Genomic DNA, 25,919 nt, shown 5'->3' on the forward strand with positions numbered 1-25,919 from the left:
CACACAGAGACAGAGAGATAAAGAGAGAGACAGAGAGAGAGACACACACACAGAGACACACAGAGACACAGACAGAGAGACAGAGAGAGAGAGACACACACATAAACACACAGAGACAGAGAGAAACAGAGACACAGAGAGGCTGAGAGAGACACACAGAGACACAGACAGAGAGACACAAAGACACAGACAGAGAGAGACACAAAGACACAGACAGAGAGAGAGACACAGAGACACAGACAGAGAGAGACACACAAACAGAAACACACACACAGAGACACACACAGACACACACACAGACGCAAAAGACAAAGATCCCCCGTATAGCCTTAACAGACTGTTGGGGCAAGTGCTGTTAGCGAGCACCTATGAAGGCCGGCACGGCATCACGAGTGGGTGGGTGGCCAACACACCGCCCGACCGCCTTTGTCTCCCCAGTGGCGATGTTTACTACACTGCTACACCAGGTACTCATTTAAGGCTGAGTCGACCTAGGGGAGGCCCGGGACCGGTTCAGACAATCGTCACTGGGTGTTGGCTGTGAGCGGGAATCGAACCCGGGTCGCCGGGTTCGTGGCGCAGCGTAGCGCTAACCGCTGCGCCACCGCTCCCCGCGTGGCCCCGCTCACCTGTACCAGTCGAGACCCCGCTCACGTGTACCAGTCGAGACCCCGCTCACCTGTACCAGTCGAGACCCCGCTCACCTGTACCACTCGAGACCCCGCTCACCTGTACCACTCGAGACCCCGCTCACCTGTACCAGTCGAGACCCCGCTCACCTGTACCACTCGAGACCCCGCTCACCTGTACCACTCGAGACCCCGCTCACCTGTACCACTCGAGACCCCGCTCACCTGTACCAGTCGAGACCCCGCTCACCTGTACCAGTCGAGACCCCGCTGGTAGTGGCGGTCGAAGAAGTGGGGCTCCGAGCCCACGGCTCGCACGTCCGGATGGAGCCTCAGGAACTCGAGCAGGGCCCTGGTGCCCCCCTTCTTCACGCCGATGATGATGGCCTGGGGCAAGCGCCTCTCGCCGGGGCCGCTCGCCGTCGACAGGTTAGCGCGCTCCGAAACGTCGGGCGACGGCTTCCCCCGGTAGTCGTCTCCTCCACCACCACCTCCTCCACCTCCACCTCGTCGCGGCGCCGTCTGCTGGAGCGAGCGAGCGCCGTCCCTCGGTCTGGGGTCGTCGTCATCCTCCGGCACCTCGTCTCCACCCTCCTCCTCCTGCTCCGCCTCCTCGTTCGCCGCCGTGTCCACAGCCTCAGCCGCCGCGATTCGGACGACACCCATGTCAGCCTCCTGCTCCTCCTCCTCCTGCTGCTGCTGCTCCTGCTGCTGCTGCTCCTGCTCCTGCCTTCTTGACCTCCAAGGTAGCACCAGTCCGACAGAGTTCGACCTCGGAGCGGGTCGCGTCTTCTTCTCGACGATTGTTCGCGTGCGCTCGGCCAAGGAGCCTCCTCCTCCTCCTCCACCACCAACATCATCATCACCATCACCATCATCACCACCATCACCCTGGTCCTCCTCCTCCTCGTTGTAGTAGTAGTTGTTGTTGTAGTCGTAGTTGTTGTTGTTCGAGCTGTCTCCCTCGTCACCGGTTTCATCATCATCGTCGTTCTTGTTGCCGCCTCCTACACTGTTGTAGTAATAGTAAGAGTAGTCCTCCTGCGCTGATGATGATGATGATGATATTGGCAAATCTGCTATGCCTTTGACTATCGCTCCTTTGGCCGCCGCCGCCGCCGCCGCTGATGATAACGACAATGACGAAACCCTTCCTGCCGATGCCACTGCTGCTGCTGCCGATGCTTCTGCTTCTGCTGCTGCCCTGTAGACCGGACTGTGTTGACAGCACGCCTGGCCCGGCCGATGGAGGCACGCGTAGAAGCAGAGCAGCAGGGCGCAAACCAGCGCGAGCATAACTCGCCGGGTGGCCGGACGCTGCGACGCTGCCCTCTGCAGGGGCAGTGAGTCGGCGCGGCCGCTAAAGGGCAGCATGGCTCGCCTCGGGAGGGCAGCTGCGGGGGCAGGGCCAGCGGCTCCGCATGACTGCGAGCCTCGCGGAGAGCGAACGAGCGATGGAGTTGCGGTGGTGGTTGGTGGTTGTTGTTGTTGTTGGGAGAGAGAGAGGGAGAGAGTGTTGATATTGAGAAATGGGGAGAGTGATGTTAGAGAGAGAGAGAGACAGAGAGAGATGTGAGGATGTGGAGGTGAGCGGAGGAGGAGAGAGGGGAGATATGGGAGAGTGAAGGGGAGCGTGGACGAGGGGGGAGAGAGAGAGGGGGGAGAGATGGAGAGAGGGGGGAGGGAGAGTAGCGGAGTGATATGAGAGAGATACGTAGGGAGAATAGTGTATGTGAGATTGGTGAGAGAAATGCGTAGAGGAGTGAGAAGATTATTGAAAGGGAGTTGGAGGAAGTGGAAGATAGAGAGAGAGAGATGCGGAGAGGAGGTGAGTGAGATGAGACACGACTGGAGAGAATGGCGTGGGATGCACGAGACGAGAGTAGGGAGAGATGAGAGATGAGATAGGAAGAGAGGGACAGAGAGGGAGAGATTTACAATTGGTTCGAGAGAGGAGATAGCAGAGCGCGCGGCGAGATGGCAGATCGGAGAAGGGCGAGTTCAGCGGAGAGTTCGGAGTGAAGGGAGCGGAGGGTTCAGGGTGTAGGTAGAGGAGGGTTCAGGGTGTAGGTAGCGGAGGGTTCAGGGTGTAGTTAGAGGAGGGTTCAGGGTGTAGGTAGCGGAGGGTTCAGGGTGTAGGTGGAGGAGGGTTCAGGGTGTAGGTGGAGGAGGGTTCAGGGTGTAGGTAGAAGAGGATTCAGGGTGTAGGTAGAGGAGGGTTCAGGGTGTAGGTAGAGAAGGGTTCAGGGTGTAGGTAGCGGAGGGTTCAGGGTGTAGGTGGAGGAGGGTTCAGGGTGTAGGTGGCGGAGGGTTCAGGGTATAGGTAGTGGAGGGTTCAGGGTGTAGGTGGAGGAGGGTTCAGGGTGTAGTTAGAGGAGTGTTCAGGGTGTAGTTAGAGGAGTGTTCAGGGTGTAGGTAGCGGAGGGTTCAGGGTGTAGGTAGAGGAGGGTTCAGGGTGTAGATAGAGGATTGTTCAGGGTGAAGGTCACGGATTGTTCAGGGTGAAGGTAACGGATTGTTCAGGGTGAAGGGAGTGAGCGGTGTGAGCGGAGCGCGGAGGAAACGGCAGAAAGATGGAGCAGAGTGGAAAGAGAGAGAGATGAGGTCGAGTAGGAAAGAGATAAATGATAGTGACCGGGGAGTCGATTAGAGTGGAGAGAGTGGAGAGAGGTTAAGCTATAAAACAGAGAACGCGAAAGAGAGGCGAAAGGAATTGGGGAGCAGAGGGGGAGAGCTGAGAGTTGAGTTAACGCAGAGCCGAGAGGAGAGGGAGAGGCAGGGGAGACGGGGGTGAGAGGGGAGAGAGAGCGGAGACGATAATCTTTGGCAGAGAGAATGGAGAGACGGAGAGAGATGGAGAGAGATGGAGAAAGATGGGAGAGAGATTGAGAGATGGAGAGAGATGGAGAGAGATGGAGAGAGAAGGGAGAGAGATGGAGAGAGATTGAGAGATGGAGAGAGAATGGAGAGAGATTGAGAGATGGAGAGAGATGGAGAGAGATTGAGAGATGGAGAGAGAAAGGAGACAGATTGAGAGATGGAGAGAGATGGAGAGAGAAGGGAGAGAGATTGAGAGATGGAGAGAGAAGGGAGAGAGATTGAGAGGTGAAGAGAGATGAAGAGAGATGGAGAGAGATGGAGAGAGAAGGGAATGGGAGAGGTGATTTTGGGAAATTGTTACCGTGCAAGAAGGGGAGAGCGACTCACTCACTCACTCACAGCGACTCACTCACTTACAGCGACTCAGTGAGACTCACCTACTCACTCACAAAGACTCACAGAGACTCACTCACTCACTGAGACTCACTCACAGAGACTCATTCACAGAGACACACTCACATAGACTCAGAGACTCACTCACTCACAGAGACTCACTCACAGAGACTCACAGAGACTCACATAGGCTCACTCACAGAGACTCACTCACAGAGACTCACTCACAGAGACTCACAGAGACTCACTCACAGAAACTCACAGAGGCTCACTCACAGAGGCACACTCACTCACAGCGATTCACTCACAGAGACTCATTCACAGAGACTCACAGAGACTCACAGATACTCACTCACTCACAGAGGCTCAATCACTCACAGAGACTTACTCACTCACAGCGACTCACTCACTCACAGCGACCCACTGACAGAGACTCACAGAGACTCACAGCGACTCACTCACTCACTCACAGAGACTCACTCACTCACAGAGACTCACTCACAGAGACTCACTCACAGAGACTCACTCACTCCCTCACAGAAACTCACAGCGACTCACTCACTCACAGAGACTCACAGCGACTCACGCACTCACTCACTCACTCACAGAGACTCACTCACAGAGACTCACAGAGACTCACAGCGACTCACTCACAGATACTCACTCACAGAGACTCATTCACAGAGACTCACAGAGACTCATTCACAGAGACTCACAGAGACTCATTCACAGAGACTCACAGAGACTCATTCACAGAGACTCACAGAGACTCACAGCGACTCACTCACTCACAGAGACTCACTCACAGAGACTCACAGAGACTCATTCACAGAGACTCACAGCGACTCACTCACAGAAACTCACAGAGACTCACAGCGACTCACTCACTCACAGAGACTCACTCACAGAGACTCACAGAGACACACTCACTCACAGAGACTCACTCACAGAGGCTCACTCACTCACAGAGACTCACTCACAGAGACTCACTCACTCACAGAGACTCACTCACAGAGACTCACTCACAGAGACTCACTCACTCACAGAGACTCACTCACAGAGACTCACTCAGAGACTCACAGAGACTCACAATGACTCACAATGACTCACTCACTCACAGAGACTCACAGAGACTCACTCACAGAGACTCATTCACAGAGACTCATTCACAGAGACTCACTCACTCCCTCACAGAGACTCACAGCGACTCACTAACTCACAGAGACTCACTCACAGAGACTCACAGAGACTCACTCACAGAGACTCACTCACAGAGACTCACTCACAGAGACTCACTCACAGAGACTCACAGAGACTCACAGAGACTCACTCACTCACTCACAGAGGCTCAATCACTCACAGAGACTCACTCACAGAGACTCACTCACAGAGACTCACAGAGACTCACTCACTCACAGAGCCTCACAGAGACTCACTCACACAGATACTCATTCACAGAGACTCACTCACTCACAGAGACTCACTCACAGAGACTCACAGAGACTCACTCACTCACAGAGACTCACAGAGACTCACAGCGACTCACTCACAGAGACTCACTCACAGAGACTCACTCACAGAGACTCACTCACAGAGACTCACATCGACTCACTCACTCACAGAGACACACTCACAGAGACTCACAGAGACTCACTCACAGAGACTCACAGAGACTCACTCACAGAGACTCACAGAGACTCACTCACTCACTCACAGAGGCTCAATCACTCACAGAGACTCACTCACAGAGACTCACTCACTCACAGAGACTCACTCACAGAGACTCACAGAGACTCACAGACTCACTCACTCACAGAGACTCACTCACAGAGACTCACAGAGCCTCACTCACTCACAGAGACTCACTCACAGAGATTCACAGAGGCTCAATCACTCACAGAGACTCACTCACAGAGACTCACTCGCAGAGGGTCACAGCGACTCACTCACAGAGACTCACTCACAGAGACTCACTCACAGAGGCTCACAGCGACTCACTCACAGAGACTCACTCACTCACAGCTACTCACTCACAGAGACTCACTCACAGAGACTCACAGAGACTCACTCACTCACTGAGACTCACTCACTCACAGAGACTCACTCACAGAGACTCACAGAGGCTCAATCACTCACAGAGACTCACTCACAGCGACTCACAGAGGCTCAATCACTCACAGCGACTCACAGAAACTCGCTCGCAGAGAGTCGCAGAAACGCACTCACAGCTACTCACCACTTACAGCTACTCACCACTTGCAGCGACTCACTACCCACAGCGACTCGCTACTCACAGAGACTCACACAGAAACTAACGTAGATATGCTCCTGCTATTCCCACGTTGCTGCTGCTGACATTGCTGCTGCTGATGATGATTATGATATTGCTGCTGCTGATGATATTGCTGCTGCTGTTGATATTGCTGCTGATATTGCTGCTGAAAGTACAGAGGCTGTGGTGATGATTGTGGAGGTGTGTCAACGATCATGATGATGATGATGCTGCTGATGATGATGCTGGGGCTTAGAGACAATGACCACGAGGAAAGGCGTGGCGATGCTGCTGATGATGATGATGGAGTGAAGAGGCGCTGACGATTGATGCTGATGTTGATCCGGCTGATGCCGCTTCTGCTGATACTGCTGTTGCTGCTGCTGATGCTGCTAATAATGCCGCTGTCGCTGATGATAATCCTGACGCTGATGCTACTGCTGCTGATGATTGTCGCGGCTGATGATGATTTTCGCTGCTCCACTCGAACTATTATCCGTCTCTCTCTCTCTCGCTTGTTCCAAAATCTCTCGTCTTCCTCCTGCTGACGATGCTGCTGCTGCAACTGCTGCTGATGATGCTGCTGCTGCTGCTGATGATGATGCAGCTACTACTCCCAATGCTGTGTCCTCTATCAGTATCTTCTCCTAATCTCTTCTCTTCTCTCTCTCTGTCTGCTGCTTACCACATCGCCCCCCCCCTCCCCCCTCGTCTTTCTGCTGCTGCTTCTTCTTCTTCTTCTTTTAAATGCGCAGCGGAACCACGAAAATTGGCGTCACTCACCACCAACAACCACCGCCAGCAACACCACCGCCGCGTGCCTCGCCTTCATTGCGAATCATCAGGATTCCGTAGGCACTCCCTCTCCGCACACCCCACCAACCACCACCGCTACCGCACGCCGTGTTCTCAGCAGCGACAAAGTTCCGTGTCGTACGCACGGGCGCAACTGAGCTGCACTCACTCGCTCGCTCTGCTCTGCCTCTCCGCCTCTCTCTCTCTCTTTCTGTCGCTCCTCCCCTCACCTCCCTCCCCCCCTCTCTCTCCCATCTCCACCCTCTCTCCCATCTCCACCCTCTCTCCTCTCTCTCCCGTCTCGCCCATTCATTGCATTTGCGTGCCTACATCATCACCACCACCACCGATTTCTCAGCCTGCCCCTCCTCCTCTGCATCATCATCCTACCCTGCACCACCACCACCTCCTCCTCCTCCACCACCACCACCACCTCCTCCTCCACCACCTCCTCCACCACCACCACCACCTCCTCCTCCTCCACCTCCACCACCTCCACCATCACCTCGACCACCTCCACCACCACCTCCTCCACCACCACCACCACCACCACCACGACCACCTCCACCACAACCACCACCACCTCCTTCACCACCACCACCACCACCTCCACCACCGCCACCACCACCTCCTCCTCCACCATCAGCACCTCCTCCACCATCAGCACCTCCTCCACCACCTCCACCACCTCCTCCTTCACCATCACCGCCTCCTCCACCACTTCCACCACCTCCTCCTACACCACGTCCACCACCATCACCTCCTCCTCCATCATCACCAACTCCTCCTCCACCACCACCTCCTCCTCCACCACCACCACCACCAGCACCACCACCTCCCTGCTCCCATCTACCATCACGACCACCACCACAAAAGCGACCCAGCGCTATCAACAACAACAACACAAACGCGCGGGCGCTCTTTGAAACGAGGGGAATCAAGCAAAAGCGTCGCACGGCTGCTCCGCGAGCTGTCACGGATATCCCGTGGAGTTTGAACGATCCCCGGATGATTATCGGGCCGAATTTTTTGTTTCTTTTCAAGATTGAACTTACAAATGTGGCTTAAAAGCTCCAGAACAATCATCATCATGATGATGATCATCATTATCATCATCATAATCACGATGCTAATCATCATCATGATGATCATCATTATCATCATAATCATCATGATGATGCTGATCATCATCATGATGATCATCATCACCATCATCATGATGATAATGATGATCATCATGATGATGATGATCATCATCATCATGATGATGATCATCATCACCATGATCAAGATAATGATCATCATCATCATGATGCTGATCATCAGCATCATGATGATCATCATCATCAGCATCATGATGATGATCATAACGATGTTGTTTTTGTTATGGAGAATATTAATAATTACGATGGGTACGTGGTGAGGATTGTGAGTCAAGTTAAGTTAATTTTTTAACTCGTCCAAAGCACGCACGGACATTCTGGGAGCGCATTAAAAAAAATCAAATCAATCTTCGTTTTGTTCAAGGCCAGCAAACTCTCCGGTCCGGTTTTGACTTTCAGCGTCTCCATCATCATCATCAGCAGCAGCAGTAGAGGTCAGGCTCGCATGAACCAATGCTCGCGAAACTGCCCATCTTTAGGCTTGTGTGTGTGTAGATATTTCGTGAAGAGATACGGATATATTTCGATTTAAAGCTTTCGTGACTGCAAGGATTCATCTTCTTTGGTTCTTTCGGTAAAGTCACGTAGATTGAGAATAAAACAATAAATTGATAAAATAAAATAACACAATAAAATTCTCACGACGTTTCGGCCACAACGCAAGCGGCCTTCATCAGGTGAAGGGACGAGACTGTCTGGAGCTTGGCTGTGTTCGCTCCAGCGCTGTCCTCCAGACAGTCAGTCTCGTCCCTTCACCTGATGAAGGCCGCTTGTGTTTTGGCCGAAACGTCGTGAGAATTTTATTGTGTTATTTTATTTTATCAAGTTATTATTTTATTCTCATTCTACGTGGTGACTTTACCGAAAGAACCAAAGAAGATACGGATATGTAACAGATGCACCGTTCATTTTCGTCATTTCATTAGTTTCAGTTGTCGAATGAGTACCTAGATGTGGGTGGTGGTGGTGGTGGCGGGGGGTGGGTGGGGGTGGGGCGTGTAAAATCGCCACTAGGGAGACAAAGGCGGTCGGGGCCCGGGGGGGGGGGGTGCTGGCCACCCGACCCGCTGTAGTGAGTGCTACTCACCAACGGCACTTGTCCCACCCCCCAAAAAAAAATAGTTCCCGATGGTGGGCAACACGGGGTGATCATCGTCCCCCGCTTGAAACTTGCCGCTGGTTCTTCGCCAGCGAGAGTTGCCTTGGGGATCGTCCCCCTTTCGCTGCGCAACTTCTCGCTACGCGGTGCTGGACAGAGCAGTGGGCAGACGACGTTTCGAGGTCTCGCGACAAATCAGGCAGATTCGATTTGAATTTTTGTTGCTGCAGAACCAGACGGATCGAGCGTCTCTCGCGACGGCCCGTTTATTCATCTCAACTTTTTTTTTTAAGCGAAGGGGGTGGCTTGTGGGGGGGGGGGGAGGTTGTCACAAGACACCTGGACACGATTTATTTTCGTCATTTTCATCACCTTTTAGTTGTGGAACAACGGAGTTGCTGCGAAGATCGACAGTCGCTGCGCGGGACGAAGCAGTTGCAGGCAACGATTCGGCCGATCCGATCATCGCTCAGACTGCGCATCCCAGCCTATTAAAATAAGGTTTATTAAAAAAAAAAACAGAAATCATAATATGCAAAGCGCAACAAAAAATAACGTTGAGGGTTAATTAATCCGGCGCGGGGGGTGGGTGGGGGGGTCACAAGACATCTTGACCACCCACGTACCGCTTAGACACGCGGAAACGTTAGATTTGATTTTTGTTTGGGTTTCGATCGCGTTAAACCTCCCCACCACCCACTCACCCACCACCCACCACCACCACCACCCCACCGCAGGGCCAATTGTCAGCGATGATTTTGTTGCACGTAAACAAAACGTGGCGGCGAGTTACGCCTATTTGCGGGGTTCGCTCTCCAAACACAAAACCTCGTGGTGATGTACCACCGAGTGACGAATTGGCCAACGCGTTGTTTTTGTTGTTGTTGTTGCTGCACGAGACAAACTCCCCCTTCGCTCATCGTTCCGTGCTGATCGTCCCGTTGCGGTGTATACAATCACGCCATCTCACCACCTCCCTCTCCTCTCCCAATCCCTCCCCTCCAAATAATAATAAAAAAACACACACACACACATCTATTACGAAGGACACAGGTAGCGAAAAAGCCCCACCACTGCTGCTACGCGTTTAACTAATGAGCTACATAGTTCAGCGCTAACCGGCTTGTGATTACATGGATTATATATTGGCCCGAGGAAATCCTGCGGGTGTTTAACGCGTGTCTTTTGACTTGCGTATGCGTCGCAAGGAGCGTCTCTCGAAATCACGATCGTGTTCCACTAGGGGCATCAGAGCACTGTGATTCAGAGGAGCGCGATCCCTTCTTTCTCTACCCGTCCACGTGGTTAGGGGCCGTCCATAAATGACGCCACGCACCTAGGGGGGATTTGGGGGGGTGGTCAGACATTTGTGACGATGTGTGACGAGAGAGGAAGAGGGGGTCGTGTCAAAATGCGCAACTTTATAAATAAATATAGACAACACGTTCTACTTAATTAAATAGACTTTTTTAAAATAAATGTTTTCTCCTACAACATCAGAGTGCAGCGCCACATTAAATACGCACTACAATGACAACAATAGTTTAAAAGCGATTTTAAGCATGTTTTTTTTTTTTTTGGGGGGGGGGGGGAGGAGGGGGGCAGAGCTTTGTGACGTCATATTTGAGGGGGGGTCTGACTTTTTGTGACGCCGTGTGACGAATGGGGAGGGGGCAAAAATCGTCCAAAATCGCGTGACGTCATTTATGGACGGCCCCTTATCTCTCTTCTTTTTTATGATCAGAGGAAACAAGAAGATGATCGGTGTAGTCGGCACTTTGCTTCGTTCAACATTTTTTTTGTTTTTCAAACGCTTTGCTTTCTGTGCTCCCCCCCCCCCCTTTAAATGAAATATTTCATAAATATGTCACGCTCTGCTCTCTTTCTTCTTACCTCTCTCTCTCTCTCTACCCCCTCTCTCTCTCTACCCCCTCTCTCTACCTCCTCTCTCTACCCCCTCCCTCTCTCTCTCTCTCTACCCCCTCTCTCTACCTCCTTTTCTCTATCTACCCCCTCTCTCTACCCCCTCTCTCTCTCTACCCCCTCTCTCTACCCCACCCCTCTCTCTCTACCCCCTCTCTCTGCCCCTCTCTCTCTCTACCCCCCCTCTCTCTACCCCTCACTCTCTCTACCCCCTCTCTCTACCCCCCCTATCTCTCTACCCCCTCTCTCTCTACCCCCTCTCTCTACCCCCTCTCTATCTCTACCCCCCCTCTCTCTACCACCTCTCTCTACCCCCTCTCTCTCTACCCCCCATCTCTCTCTACCCCCTCTCTCTACCCCCTCTCTCTCTCTACCCCCTCTCTCTCTACCCCCTCTCTCTACCCCCTCTCTCTCTACCCCCTCTCTCCCCCTCCGCCCTCTCTCTATCTACCCCCTCTCTCTACCCCCTCTCTCTCTACCCCCTCTCTCTCTACCCCCTCTCTGTACCCCCCCTCTATCTCCACACCCAATAGCAGCACCCTGGCACACGAGGGGGTGGGTGGCCAGCACCACGCCCGACCGCATTTGCCTCCTCGGTGGCGATGTTTCCACACGCGCACACGGACAAAGATCGCCCCGTATAGCTTTGCCAGGCCGTAGGGGCAAGTGCTGTGAGCGAGTAGCACCTATGGGACCGTCCATAAATGACGTCACGCGATTTTGGACGATTTTTTACCCCCCCCCCCTTCGTCACATTGCGTCACAAAAGTCAGACCCCCCCTCAAATATGACATCACGAAGCTCTGCCCCCCCCCCGCCAAACAAAAAAAAATCATGCTGTAGGAGAAAACATTTCATAAAAAGTAAAGTTAATTAATTAGAACACGTTGTCTATATTTATTTAAAGTTGCGCATTTTGATGTGACGTCACATTTCTCAACCCCCCTCCCCCGCCCCCCCGTCACACATCGTCACAAATGTCTGACCGCCGCCCCCTCCCTCCCCCCTAGGTGCGTGACGTCATTTATGGACGGCCCATATGAAGGGTGGCCAGCACCACGCGTCGCCCTACTGCCTTCGAAGTTTAGAACGCACCACACCTCGTGTTCATTTGAGGCTGAGTTGACCTAGAGAAGACCGAGCATCGGCATCGGCTAGCCGTGAGCGGGAATCGAACCGGCATCGTTGGGATCGTAGCGCAGAGCGCTACCGCTCAGCCACAAAGACGAAGGTGCCACCCTCCGCCCGTATAGCCTCAACAGACTGTTGGGGCAAGTGCTGTGAGCGAGCGCACGCAACCGCCAACGCCATCGCCACCTGATCGTGACAGCGATCAGTTTTGTTTTGAAATTCTGTTTCGCGCACGTGTGGCAGGTGGAGCTGTTGTTCGATGTTATAGAGGCACTCCTCTGCTTACGAACGAGTTAGGTTCCAAATGTCTTTTCGTGAGTCGATTTTGTTCTGTTAGTTCTACTTGACTCCTGTCGATTCCTAAAGCGTTGTACGGCGCGTACACGAAACATGGAGAATGGCTCTAAAAGTTGTTTAGTCTTCTGTAGATGTAGATGCCACTGGTTCTTCACGTTCTGCAGATGTAGATGCCACTGGTTCGTCACGTTCTGCAGATGTAGATGCCACTGGTTCTTCACGTTCTGCAGATGTAGATGCTATTGGTTCTTCACGTTCTGCAGACGTAGATGCCACTGGTTCTTCAGGTTCTGCAGATGTAGATGCCACTGGTTCTTCATGTTCTGCAGATGTAGATGCCACTCATTCTTCACGTTCTGCAGATGTAGATGCCACTGATTCTTTACGTTCTGCAGATGTAGATGCCACTGGTTCTTCACGTTCTGCAGATGTAGATGCCACTGGTTCTTCACGTTCTGCAGATGTAGATGCCACTGGTTCTTCACGTTCTGCAGATGTAGATGCCAATGGTTCTTCACGTTCTCCAGATGTAGATGCCAATGGTTCTTCACGTTCTGCAGATGTAGATGCCACTGGTTCTTCACGTTCTGCATATGTAGATGCCAATGGTTCTTCACGTTCAGCAGATGTAGATGCCACTGGTTCTTCACGTTCTGCAGATGTAGATGCCACTGGTTCTTCACGTTCTGCAGACGTAGATGCCACTGATTCTTCACGTTCTGCAGATGTAGATGCAACTGGTTCTTCACGTTCTGCATATGTAGATGCCAATGGTTCTTCACGTTCAGCAGATGTAGATGCCACTGGTTCTTCACGTTCTGCAGATGTAGATGCCACTGGTTCTTCACGTTCTGCAGATGTAGATGCCACTGGTCCTTCACGTTCTGCAGATGTAGATGCCACTGGTCCTTCACGTTCTGCAGATGTAGATGCCGCTGGTTCTTCACGTTCTGCTGATGTAGATGCCACTGGTTCTTCACGTTCTGAAGATGTAGATGCCACTGGTTCTTCTATTTTGTTTAGTTGACATTTCCTATACTTTACACTCCCATCGTGTTTGTTGTACTGTTTGTTGTTGTAACGTTCTGATCCCGTGCCCCCTACTGGACATCTGTTAAAAAGAGCTTCATAGCTCATCGGATTCCTCCTGCAGTGTAAGTAAATAATCCGATCCTGTGATGCCAAGAGTGTTAAGCACTGTTGGCTTGCATCCTGTGCAAATATGTTGTATGTATGTTGTATGTTTGTAGAACTTATTTTGCACTGTATGTAACCACCGTTCTAATCGGAGGTGTGGAGGAAGGACTCGAAGCTATGTGTCTCTGTGTGAGACTATGGGTCTCTCTGTGAATCTATGGGTCTCTGTGTGAGTTTATGTATCTCTGTGTGAGTCTATGGGTCTCTGTGTGAATCTATGGGTCTCTGTGTGAGTCTATGGGTCTCTATGTGAGTCTATGTGTCTCTGTGTGAGTCTATGGGTCTCCCTGTGCGTCCATGGGTCTCTGTGAGTCTATGGGTCTCTGTGTGAGTTTATGGGTCTCTGTGTGAATCTATGGATCTCTGTGTGAGTCTATGGGTCTCTGTGTGAGTCCATGGGTCTCTGTGTGAGTCTATGGGTCTCTGTGTGAGTCTATGTGTCTCTGTGTGGGTCTATGTGTCTCTGTGTGAATCTATGGGTCTCTGTGTGAGTCTATGGGTCTCTGTGTGAGTCTATGGGTCTCTGTGTGAGTCTATGGGTCTCTGTGTGAGTCTATGTGTCTCTATGTGAGTCTATGTGTCTCTGTGTGGGTCTATGTGTCTCTGTGTGGGTCTATGTGTCTCTGTGTGAGTCTATGAGTCTCTGTGTGAGTCTATGGGTCACTGTGTGAGTCTATGGGTCTCTGTGTGAGTCTATGGGTCTCTGTGTGAATCTATGGGTCTCTGTGTGAGTCTATGGGTCTCTATGTGAGTCTATGTGGCTCTGTGTGAGTCTATGGTCTCCCTGTGCGTCTATCGGTCTCTGTGAGTCTATGGGTCTCTGTGTGAATCTATGGGTCTCTGTGTGAGTGTATGGGTCTCTGTGTGAATCTATGGATCTCTGTGTGAGTCTATGGGTATCTGTGTGAGTCTATGGGTCTCTGTGTGAGTCTATGGGTCTCTGTGTGAGTCTATGTGTCTCTGTGTGGGTCTATGTGTCTCTGTGTGAATCTATGGGTCTCTGTGTGAGTCAATGGGTCTCTGTGTGAGTCTATGGGTCTCTGTGTGAGTCTATGTGTCTCTATGTGAGTCTATGTGTTTCTGTGTGGGTCTATGTGTCTCTGTGTGGGTCTATGTGTCTCTGTGTGAGTCTATGGGTCTCTTTGTGAGTCTATGGGTCTCTTTAGTGAGTCTATGGGACTCTGTGTGAGACTATGAGTCTCTGTGTGAGTCTATGGGTCACTGTGTGAGTCTATGGCTCTCTGTGTGAATCTATGGGTCTCTGTGTGAGTTTATGGGTCTCTGTGTGAATCTATGGATCTCTGTGTGAGTCTATGGGTCTCTGTGTGAGTCTATGGGTCTCTGTGTGAGTCTATGGGTCTCTGTGTGAGTCTATGTGTCTCTGTGTGGGTCTCTGTGTCTCTGTGTGAATCTATGGGTCTCTGTGTGAGTCTATGGGTCTCTGTGTGAGTCTATGGGGCTTTGTGTGAGTCTATGGGTCTCTGTGTGAGTCTATGTGTCTCTATGTGAGTCTATGTGTCTCTGTGTGGGTCTATGTGTCTCTGTGTGGGTCTATGTGTCTCTGTGTGAGTCTATGGGTCTCTGTGTGAGTCTATGGGTCTCTTTAGTGAGTATATGGGTCTCTGTGTGAGTCTATGAGTCTCTGTATGAGTCTATGGGTCACTGTGTGAGTCTATGGGTCTCTGTGTGAGTCTATGGGTCTCTGTGTGAGTCTATGGCTCTCTGTGTGAGTCATTGGGTCTCTGTGTGAGTCTATGGGTCTCTGTGTGAGTCTATGGGTCTATGTGTGAGTCTATGGGTTTCTGTGCGAGTCAATGGGTCTATGTGTGAGTCTTTGGGTATCTGTGTGAGTCTATGGGTCTCTGTGTGAGTCTATGAGTCTCTGTGTGAGTCTATGGGTCTCTGTGTGAATCTATGGGTCTCTTTGAGGGTCTATGCATCTCTGTGTGAGTCTATGAGTCTCTGTGTGAGTCTATGGGTCACTCTGTGAGTCTATGGGTCTCTGTGTGAGTCTATGGGTCTCTGTGTGAGTCTATGGGTCTCTGTGTTAGTCTATGTGTCTCTATGTGAGTCTATGTGTCTCTGTGTGGGTCTATGTGTCTCTGTGTGGGTCTATGTGTCTCTGTGTGAGTCTATGGGTCTCTGTGTGAGTCTATGGGTCTCTTTAGTGAGTATATGGGTCTCTGTGTGAGTCTATGAGTCTCTGTGTGAGTCTATGGGTCACTGTGTGAGTCTATGGGTCTCTGTGTGAGTCTATGGGTCTCTGTGTGAGTCTATGGCTCTCTGTGTGAGTCATTGGGTCTCTGTGTGAGTCTATGGGTCTCTGTGTGAGTCTATGGGTCTATGTGTGAGTCTATGGGTTTCTGTGTGAGTCAATGGGTCTATGTGTAAGTCTTTGGGTATCTGTGTGAGTCTATGGGTCTCTGTGTGAGTCTATGAGTCTCTGTGTGAGTCTATGGGTCTCTGTGTGAATCTATGGGTCTCTTTGTGGGTCTATGCATCTCTGTGTGAGTCTATGAGTCTCTGTGTGAGTCTATGGGTCACTCTGTGAGTCTATGGGTCTCTGTGTGAGTCTATGGGTCACTGTGTGAGTCTATGGGTCTCTGTGTGAGTCTATGGGTCTCTGTGTGAGTCATTGGGTCTCTGTGTGAGTCTATGAATCTCTGTGTGAGTCTATGGGTCTATGTGTGAGTCTATGGGTCTCTGTGTGAGTCTATGGGTCTCTGTGTGAGTCTATGTGCCTCTGTGTGAGTCTATGTGTCTCTGTGTGAGTCTATGGGTCTATGTGTGAGTCTATGGATCTCTGTGTGAGTCTATGGGTCTCTGTGTGAGTCTATGTGTCTGTGTGTGAGTCTGTGTCTCTGTGTGAGTATATGGGTCTCTGTGTTGGTGTATGGGTCTCTGTGTTTGTCTTTGGGTCTCTGTGTGAGTCTATGGGTCTCTGTGTGAGTCTATGTGTCTCTGCGTGAGTGTATGGTTCTCTGCGTGAGTATATGTACGTGTGTATGTCCGTAGAACTTCCTTCGCACCGTACGTACCCATCCGTCCTTATCGGAGGTGCCCCCGTTATCCTGAGTCAACCCGGTCATCCCGGGGCCCACCTGCACGTCTCTTCGCGGTTCCCTTTGAACGATGAATACGGCGCGACTCATCGATCAATCGGTCGGTCGGGCCAATCAGTCAGCCAGTCAGCCACAGGACGCGGCGGTGAATAATTGACGACGCCAGACGAACCCAACAGAAGAAAAAAAATCCGCGCAGACCAATAAAGCCACCGCGCTCAATAAGCCGAAGGGAAAAAAAAACTCAACTCAACACACGCTCGTCAATAACTCGGTGGCATTGAAATAGACATATATATAATTGCCGACTTTTCAGGCAAAGGGCCTTCTTCATAATAGCAAATGTGCTGTGTTTAAAAAATATATATATTCGTACGTTGAACTTCTTCCGCACCGTAACGTAGCCGGCTGTGCTAATCGGATGTGCCGGGTAAGGATAGCAAACTAAACACAAAAGGCAGTTCTAAAGAAATTAGTTTTTTTTTTTATCTAGATTTTGAAAGTGCATGGCTCCAGTGGCTACCCAGTAAGCACAACAAACCGAACCGCCTTCGCGTGCGTTTAGTTTTAATAGGAATTTCCATTGCATGTCGGCGTCACGGTCCAATCTTTTTTTTGGTTTTGTTTTGCCCAAATTAGAAAACTGGAGCGCGTAAAATTGCCCGGCTTGGGATCTTTCACACAGCAATGGCCAGGTGCTGAGTCAACCTTGTGCCACACAGAGACAGCTGCCACTGGGGGTGCCCGAGGCTAGGCCGATCAGCAGTGATCATTCCCCACCCTTCGAGCAGAATGATGCCCGCTTGATTTGCCAGGTGCTGAGTCAACCTTGTGACACACGGGGACAGCTGCCACTGGGGGTGCCCGAGGCTAGGCCGCTCGGCAGCGATCATTCCCCACCCTACGAGCAGAATGATGCCCGCTTGATTTGCCAGGTGCTGAGTCAACCTTGTGCCACACAGAGACAGCTGCCACTGGGGGTGCCCGAGGCTAGGCCGCTCAGCAGTGATCATTCCCCACCCTACGAGCAGAATGATGCCGGCTTGATTTGCCAGGTGCTGAGTCAACCTTGTGACACACGGGGACAGCTGCCACTGGGGGTGCCCGAGGCTAGGCCGCTCAGCAGTGATCATTCCCCACCTTACGAGCAGACTGATGCCCGCTTGATTAGCCAGGTGCTGAGTCAACCTTGTGCCACACAGAGACAGCTGCCACTGGGGGTGCCCGAGGCTAGGCCGCTCAGCAGTGATCATTGCCCACCCTTCGAGCAGACTGATGCCCGCTTGATTGGCAGGGTGCTAAGTCAACCTTGTGCCACACAGAGACAGCTGCCACTGGGGGTGCCCGAGGCTAGGCCGCTCAGCAGTGTTCCCCACCCTACGAGCAGACTGATGCCAGCTTGATTTGCCAGGTGCTGAGTCAACCTTGTGCCACACAGAGACAGCTGTGACTGGGGGTGCCCGAGGCTAGGCCGCTCAGCAGTGTTCCCCACCCTACGAGCAGACTGATGCCCGCTTGATTTGCCAGGTGCTGAGTCAACCTTGTGACACACGGGGACAGCTGCCACTGGGGGTGCCCGAGGCTAGGCCGCTCAGCAGTGATCATTCCCCACCCTACGCGCAGAATGATGCCCGCTTGATTGGCAGGGTGCTAAGTCAATCTTGAGCCGCACGGGGACAGCTGCCACTGGGAGGTTGCCCTTTCAAATGTGTTGAGATGACGATGCAAACATGAAATCGTGACCATCATTTATTGCACGCAAAATACAGGAGGTACAAATGTAATGTACGGGCATAATGTACTTTGATTGACCTATGGGTCTGAATAACCCAGCCGGCAATGGATACCCATTGCCATTGATGTTAATTATTTTATCATCACATCTATCCCTTCTATTTAAGGAACAGAAGGGGAGGAGGATTTGTCCAGAAATCTGGCTGTCGCCTGATGAAGCTGGTTGTAATTTTCTGGTGAAACGTCGTGCTCAGATTGTAAATGTTGTGGTTGGCTCTCCAACACACCGGTGTGCTGTACTAGTATACTGCACTACACACTACTATACCACTATACACTACGCTATACACTACAAAACTATACACTCCACTACAATACACTACACTACTATACACTACACAACTATACACTCCACTACTATACACTACACTACTATACACTACACAACTATACACTCCACTACTATACACTACACTACTATACACTACACTACTATACACTACACTACTATACACTACACTACTATACACTACACTATACTACTATACCACTACACTACTATACACTACACTACTATACACTACACTACTATACACTACACTATACACTACACTATACACTACACTATACACTACACTACTATAGACTATACACTACACTATAGACTATACTACTATACCACTACACTACTATAGACTATACACTACACTATACACTACTATACCACTACACAACTATAGACTATACACTACACTATACACTACTATACCACTACACAACTATAGACTATACACTACACTATACACAACTATACCACTATACTACTATACACTACACTATACACTACACTATACACTAGTGCTGTACTAGTGACGAATTGGCCACGTTCTGTTTACGTGACAACCCTTACTAGTTGGCTGTGTCGGGTGGTGGCGGGTTTTAACGACGCAACATTTAGACATTTGCGCGATCTAACCCAAACAAAAACAACAACAAAAAAAACCCCTTCAATTATGTTTTGTTGAATTCGTTTGTTTGTTACATAACGCGCACGCGGCTGTGCTTCGTTACACATTTTCTCGTGAATCTCGTGGTTGTCCAGCGCTCGCCACTCCTCTGCCTTAAATGATGGCTTTTGGCTCCACATTTGCGGGGTTTAATGGGCTCTTGACATCAGCCGAACCTCGCGGGCTGCAGTGGAATTGACGACATCGGAGCTGTTCGCGAGTCACGGCGGCATCGACGAAGGTGGGAAACGGTACACGAAGGGGGTGGTGGGTGGGTGGCCTGCCACACGCACGGAATTAACAAAGACAAAGATCCCCCGCGTAGCCTGTAACAGATTGTTGGGGCAAGTGCTGTTAGCGAGTCGCAGCAGTACCAATGAAGGTCGGAACACGTGGGTGGCCTGCACCACGCCCGCCTGGCCGCCTTTGTCTCACCAGTGGCGATGTTTTACTACACATCGCACCAGGTACTCATTTGAGGCTGAGTCGACCTAGGGGGGAGGCCCGACACCGGTTCAAATATAATCGTCACTGGTGTTGACCGTGAGCGGGAATCGAACTCGGTTCGCCGGGTTCGTAGCGCTGCCTCCACTCGGATGTGTGAACTCCAAACAAAGACAAAGATCCCCCGTGTAGCCTTAACAGACTGTAGGGGCAAGTGCCGTTAGAGAGCACCTATGAAGGCCGGAACGGTACACGAGGGGGTGGGTGGCCATTACCCCGCCCGACCGCCTTTGTCTCCCTCGTGACGATTGTACACACCCCCACTGTGCACTCATTCGACCTAGGGGAGGTCCAGGACCGGTTCAGATACAATAATCGTCACCGGTGTTGGCCGTGAGCCGGAATCGAACTCGGGTCGCCATGGTCGTAGCGCAGCGCAGCGCTAACCGCTGCACTGGGGACACACTACAGACGCACACACACACAGATGCACACACGTGCACACACACATGCACACACACGCACACACACACACACACGCACGCACACACGCACACACAGACACACACGCACACACACACACATGCACACACACATGCACACACACGCACATCTACACGCACACACACGCACACACACACACACGCACGCACACACACACGCACACACACACACGCACACACGAGTGGATCCCCGAAGTGGACTCTACAGAGGTGAGCGTCAGTGACTTGTGCGGCGCTGATGACTCCTCATTAAGGCGAAGACCGGGTCCACGGGTAGCCCATCGCCGCTGCCTGACAAGGCGAAGATACATTGGTCAAATTGATTTCGATTTGGGACCCAAGACAAGGCGTTCTTGCAGTGCAGTTCTTCGGGAAATGTCGATATATGCATATGTACTATGTGTAATAATTAATTATAGTGTTATCATTAAATTGTTATAAATCATATGTAGATGCATTGTGAATCGTTAAGGGCGCGGAGTTCCCTTACGCATGCCTGCGTGCTATTTGAAAGTTAGTGCTGATTGTTGCTGGCCGTTTGGCGTTTTATTATTTGTGGGGAGGGGGGAGGGGGGAGGTTGGTGGAGGATTGGGTGTGGTGGTGGCAGCTTTGGGTCGGCAAAACCGTGACGAGCTTAACAACAAACTAACAATCAACAACAGCAACAGCAGCAGCAGAGATCGGAAGGCGATGAATCACGCGTGCAGACGCGGTGGCTGAAATCCCAAGAGGACTGAACAGCGAGGAGGGAGGAGGGGGTGGGAAAAGTGTCTACAGCGTTAAAGAAAAAAAAATATTTAAAAGCATGACAAAAAAACCAGCGGAACGATGCCGTGCGCCAGCATTTATAAACATTTTTATTTTTTTAATTTTATTTTAGCTGGTAAGAGGCCCAGTGAGCTGCGTAGCCCTTTTTCACGAGCGACCCGGCCATCCCAAATGATAGCTCAACGAAGTGGCTCATCACCACGTGGACATTTACAGGGGCCAAAGAGTCTAAGCGCGTCTTGTGGATTCTAAATGTGGAGGGAAAAACCGGAGGACCCCGGAGAAAAATCCACGCGACCACGGGGAGAGAGAGAGAGAGAGACACAAAACCTTCAAATATACAGCAGCAGGCATCGTCAGGGTCTGGATCGAACCCACGACTTCCTGTATACCAATCGAGGTAGTTAACATCTCCAAGCCACCGTGATGATGATGAGAGAGAGACGCAAACTCCAAATATACAGCAGCAGGCGTCAGGGTCGGGATCGAACCCACGACCTCCTGTAGACCAGGCGAGGTAGTTAACATCTCATAGCCACCGTGATGATGATGAGAGACAGACGCAAACTCCAAATATACAGCCGCAGGCGTCAGGGTCGGGATCGAACCCACGACCTCCTGTACACCAGGCGAGGTAGTTAACATCTCCTAGCCACCGTGATGATGATGATAAGAGAGAGACGCAAACTCCAAATATACAGCAGCAGGCGTCAGGATCGGGATCGAACCCACGACTTCCTGTATACCAATCGAGGAAGTTAACATCTCCAAGCCACCGTGATGATGATGATGATGAGAGAGAGACGCAAACTCCAAATATACAGCAGCAGCAGGCGTCAGGGTCGGGATCGAACCCACGACCTCCTGTACACCAGGCGAGGTAGTTAACATCTCCTAGCCACAGTGACTTTACTCACCGCGCACGTTAAAGACTCCACGCCCCCCTGCCTCACCCCCCCTACTCCTGTCGACGTCATTCGATAAGAGCAGGCCGATGCGTTCCAGCGTCACGGTCGAATTTGTTGTTGCCAAATTAGAAAGAAAAAAAACGAAAATTAATTGCAAATTGCTTCGACTCAATTGACTGATGCCAAACGCTGACTCACCATCTGTGAAACTACTGGCCATCTGTTCCTTTTTTTTCTAAAGAGCTTTAGAGCTTTTCGGATTCCTCCAGTGCAAATGAATATTCTGCTCCTGATTGTGGCAGCTGCCACTGGGGGTGATCCTCGGCTCGAGCACACGACGGAAATCATCGCCTCCACCACTCCCCCTCCTACTGGCAGACTGATGCCCCTCGCGCAGGGCCATGTGCTCAGTCAAGTTCGTGCCGCATAGGGACAGCTGCCACTTTGGGGGTGCCCCTTTTCAAATGTGTGAATCTCTCGAAGATGCCACGGGCTTGCAGGAGGGAGGCTCTGTCGAACACAACGCACCGATATTGTTACTCCATCGCTGCGCTCAGAAATCGCAGCAGCAGCAGCGACTTTTGGCTACTCACACATAGACACATAGACTACTCACACAGAGACCCACAGACTCACTAAAGAGACCCAAAGACTACTCACATAGAGACCTACAGACTACTCACACAGAGACCCACAGACTACTCACACAGAGACCCACAGACTCACTACAGAGACCCACAGACTCACTACAGAGACCCAAAGACTACTCACACAGAAACCCAGAGACTACTCACACAGAGACCCACAGACTACTCACACAGAGACCCAAAGACTACTCACACAGAGACCCACAGACTACTCACACAGAGACCCACAGACTCACTACAGAGACCCACAAACTCACTACAGAGACCCACAGACTCACTACAGAGACCAAAAGACTACTCACACAGAGACCCACAGACTACTCACACAGAGACCCACAGACTACTCACACAGATACCCAAAGACTACTCACACAGAGACCCACAGACTCACTACAGAGACCGACAGACTCACTACAGAGACCCACAGACTCACTAAAGAGACCCAAAGACTACTCACATAGAGACCCACAGACTACTCACACAGAGACCCACAGACTACTCACACAGAGACCCACAGACTACTCACACAGAGACCCACAGACTACTCACACAGAGACCCACAGACTCACTACAGAGACCCACAGACTCACTACAGAGACCCAAAAGACTACTCACACAGAAACCCAGAGACTCACACACTGACACACACAATGACACACACACACAATGACACACACACACACAATGACACACACAATTAATGCCTGCGATTGGGTGCTCCCAATGGGCCTCTTTGTAACTAAGGCAAAGGCAAAGGCACCCCCGTATAGCCTTAACGGATGGTTTGGGGCAAGTGCAGTTGGGTGAGTAGCACCTATGAAGGCCGGCACGGCGCACGCACGCCCGGCCGCCTTTGTCTCCCCAGTGGCGATGTTTACTACACACCGCACCAGGTACTCATACGAGGCTGAGTCGACCCAGGGGAGGCCCCAGTATCCCGGTTCAGACAATCGTCACCTCTGCTGATGGCCCTGGGCAGGAATCGAACTCGGGTGGCCGGGTTTGTGGCGCAGCGTGGCGCCGACCGCTCCGCCACAGAGACAAAGATGCCCCCCGCCCGTATAGCCTCAACAGACTGTTGGGGCAAGTGCTGTTAGCGAGCGCAACCCACCAACCCCATCACCACCAACCGCTCCCCATCAGCCCGTGCCACTCACTGTCACGTGCTCACATTTGGTATCGGATCAGAGGATTTCGTTTTTGGCGCTCCCTTACCACTCCTGCTTCTCCCCTTCCCTCCACCCTCTCACATTATCACATCGTCCCCCCACCCCCACCCCCGCAAACCCCTCATACCGCGTTAATTCTGAAATCGCTATCCGGATTATCTGCAAAAGGAGCAAAACCGCAGCAGGAGTCCTGCCGACTTCTCATTTGCGAGCTCTCGATTTTGATCTGCACGCAGAATCGTTAATATTCTGAGGCGGACCTCTGCCGATGATTGAGTGGGCGAGCGAGCGATCAGTGAGCGAGTGATGCGTGAGAGAGCAATGAGTGGGTGAGCAATGAGTGAGTGAGCGAGCGATTGGTGAGCGAGCGATGCGTGGGTGAGCAATGAGCGAGCTAATGATGAGTGAGTGAGTGATGAGTGACTAATGAGTGAGTGAGGAGTGAGTGAGTAATGAGTGAGTGAGGAGTGAGTGAGTGAGTAATGAGTCAGTGAGTGAGCGATGCGTTGGTGAGCAATGAGCGAGCTATGAGTGAGTGAGTGAGGAGTGAGTGAGTGAGTGAGGAGTGAGTGAGGAGTGAGTGAGTGAGGAGTGAGTGAGGAGTGAGTGATGAGTGAGTGAGTGAGGAGTGAGTGAGTGAGTGAGGAGTGAGTGAGTGAGGAGTGAGTGAGTGATGAGTGAGCGATGAGTGAGTGAGTGATGAGTGAGTGAGGAGTGAGTGAGTGAGTGATGAGTGAGTGAGTGAGGAGTGAGTGAGTGAATGATGAGTGAGTGAGTGATGAGTGAGTGAGTGAGTGATGAGTGAGTGATGAGTGAGTGAGTGATGAGTGAGTGAGGAGTGAGTGAGTGAGTGAGGAGTGAGTGAGTGAGTGATGAGTGAGTGAATGATGAGTGAGTGAGTGAGGAGTGAGTGAGTGAGTGATGAGTGAGTGAGTGATGAGTGAGTGAGTGATGAGTGAGTGAGTGAGTGATGAGTGAGTGAGTGATGAGTGAGTGAGGAGTGAGTGAGTGAGGAGTGAGTGAGTAATGAGTGAGTGAGGAGTGAGCGAGGAGTGAGTGAGTGAGTGAGGAGTGAGTGAGTGAGTGATGAGTGAGTGAGTGATGAGTGAGTGAGTGATGAGTGAGTGAGTGAGGAGTGAGTGAGTGAGTGATGAGTGAGTTAGTGAGTGAGTGAGTGAGGAGTGAGTGAGTGAGTGATGAGTGAGTGAGTGATGAGTGAGTGAGGAGTGAGTGATGAGTGAGTGATGAGTGAGTGATGAGTGATGAGTGAGTGATGAGTGAGTGAGTGAGTGATGAGTGAGTGAGGAGTGAGTGAGTAATGAGTGAGTGAGGAGTGAGTGAGTTAGTAATGAGTGATTGAGTGAGGAGTGAGCGAGTGAGGAGTGAGTGAGGAGTGAGTGAGTGAGTGATGAGTGAGTGAGTGATGAGTGAGTGAGTGAGTGATGAGTGAGTGAGGAGTGAGTGAGTGAGTGATGAGTGAGCGAGTGATGAGTGAGTGAGTGAGGAGTGAGTGATGAGTGAGTGAGTGATGAGTGAGCGAGTGATGAGTGAGCGAGTGATGAGTGAGTGATGAGTGAGCGAGTGATGAGTGAGTGAGTGAGGAGTGAGTGAGGAGTGAGTGAGTGAGTGATGAGTGAGCGAGTGATGAGTGAGTGAGTGAGGAGTGAGTGAGGAGTGATTGAGTGAGTGATGAGTGAGTGAGTGATGAGTGAGTGAGTGAGTGATGAGTGAGTGAGTGAGGAGTGAGTGAGTGAGTGATGAGTGAGCGAGTGATGAGTGAGTGAGTGAGGAGTGAGTGATGAGTGAGTGAGTGATGAGTGAGCGAGTGATGAGTGAGTGATGAGTGAGTGATGAGTGAGTGAGGAGTGAGTGAGCGATGAGTGAGTGATGAGTGAGTGATGAGTGAGTGAGTGAGGAGTGAGTGAGTGAGTAATGAGTGAGTGAGGAGTGAGTGAGT

The 25,919-nt window shown here is 51.4% G+C and overlaps 1 protein-coding gene across 5 annotated transcripts in view; it reads right to left on the reverse strand.

Moving 5' to 3' along the window:
• LOC116955106 (uncharacterized) overlaps positions 1-7,111 on the reverse strand; it is a 178,399-nt gene extending 171,288 nt beyond the window's left edge. Inside the window, exons 1-2 of one of the 5 annotated variants that reach the window (XM_076052881.1) lie at positions 6,898-7,111; positions 880-3,305 (exon numbers count right to left, since the gene is read on the reverse strand). In XM_076052881.1, the coding sequence (XP_075908996.1) occupies positions 880-2,003 (1,124 nt within the window). In that variant the 5' untranslated portion in view covers positions 2,004-3,305; positions 6,898-7,111. Of the gene's footprint in view, positions 1-879; positions 6,845-6,897 lie in introns of those variants that run through there. The other 4 variants (XM_076052880.1, XM_076052879.1, XR_012929760.1 and 1 more) reach the window with 4 other exon arrangements.
• Between the last annotated feature and the right edge of the window lie 18,808 nt (positions 7,112-25,919).

The sequence above is a fragment of the Petromyzon marinus genome, chromosome 58, assembly GCF_048934315.1.
Source record: "Petromyzon marinus isolate PM22_M1 ecotype Great Lakes invasive population chromosome 58, UKy_Petmar_22M1.pri1.0, whole genome shotgun sequence".
NCBI lineage: Eukaryota > Metazoa > Chordata > Hyperoartia > Petromyzontiformes > Petromyzontidae > Petromyzon > Petromyzon marinus.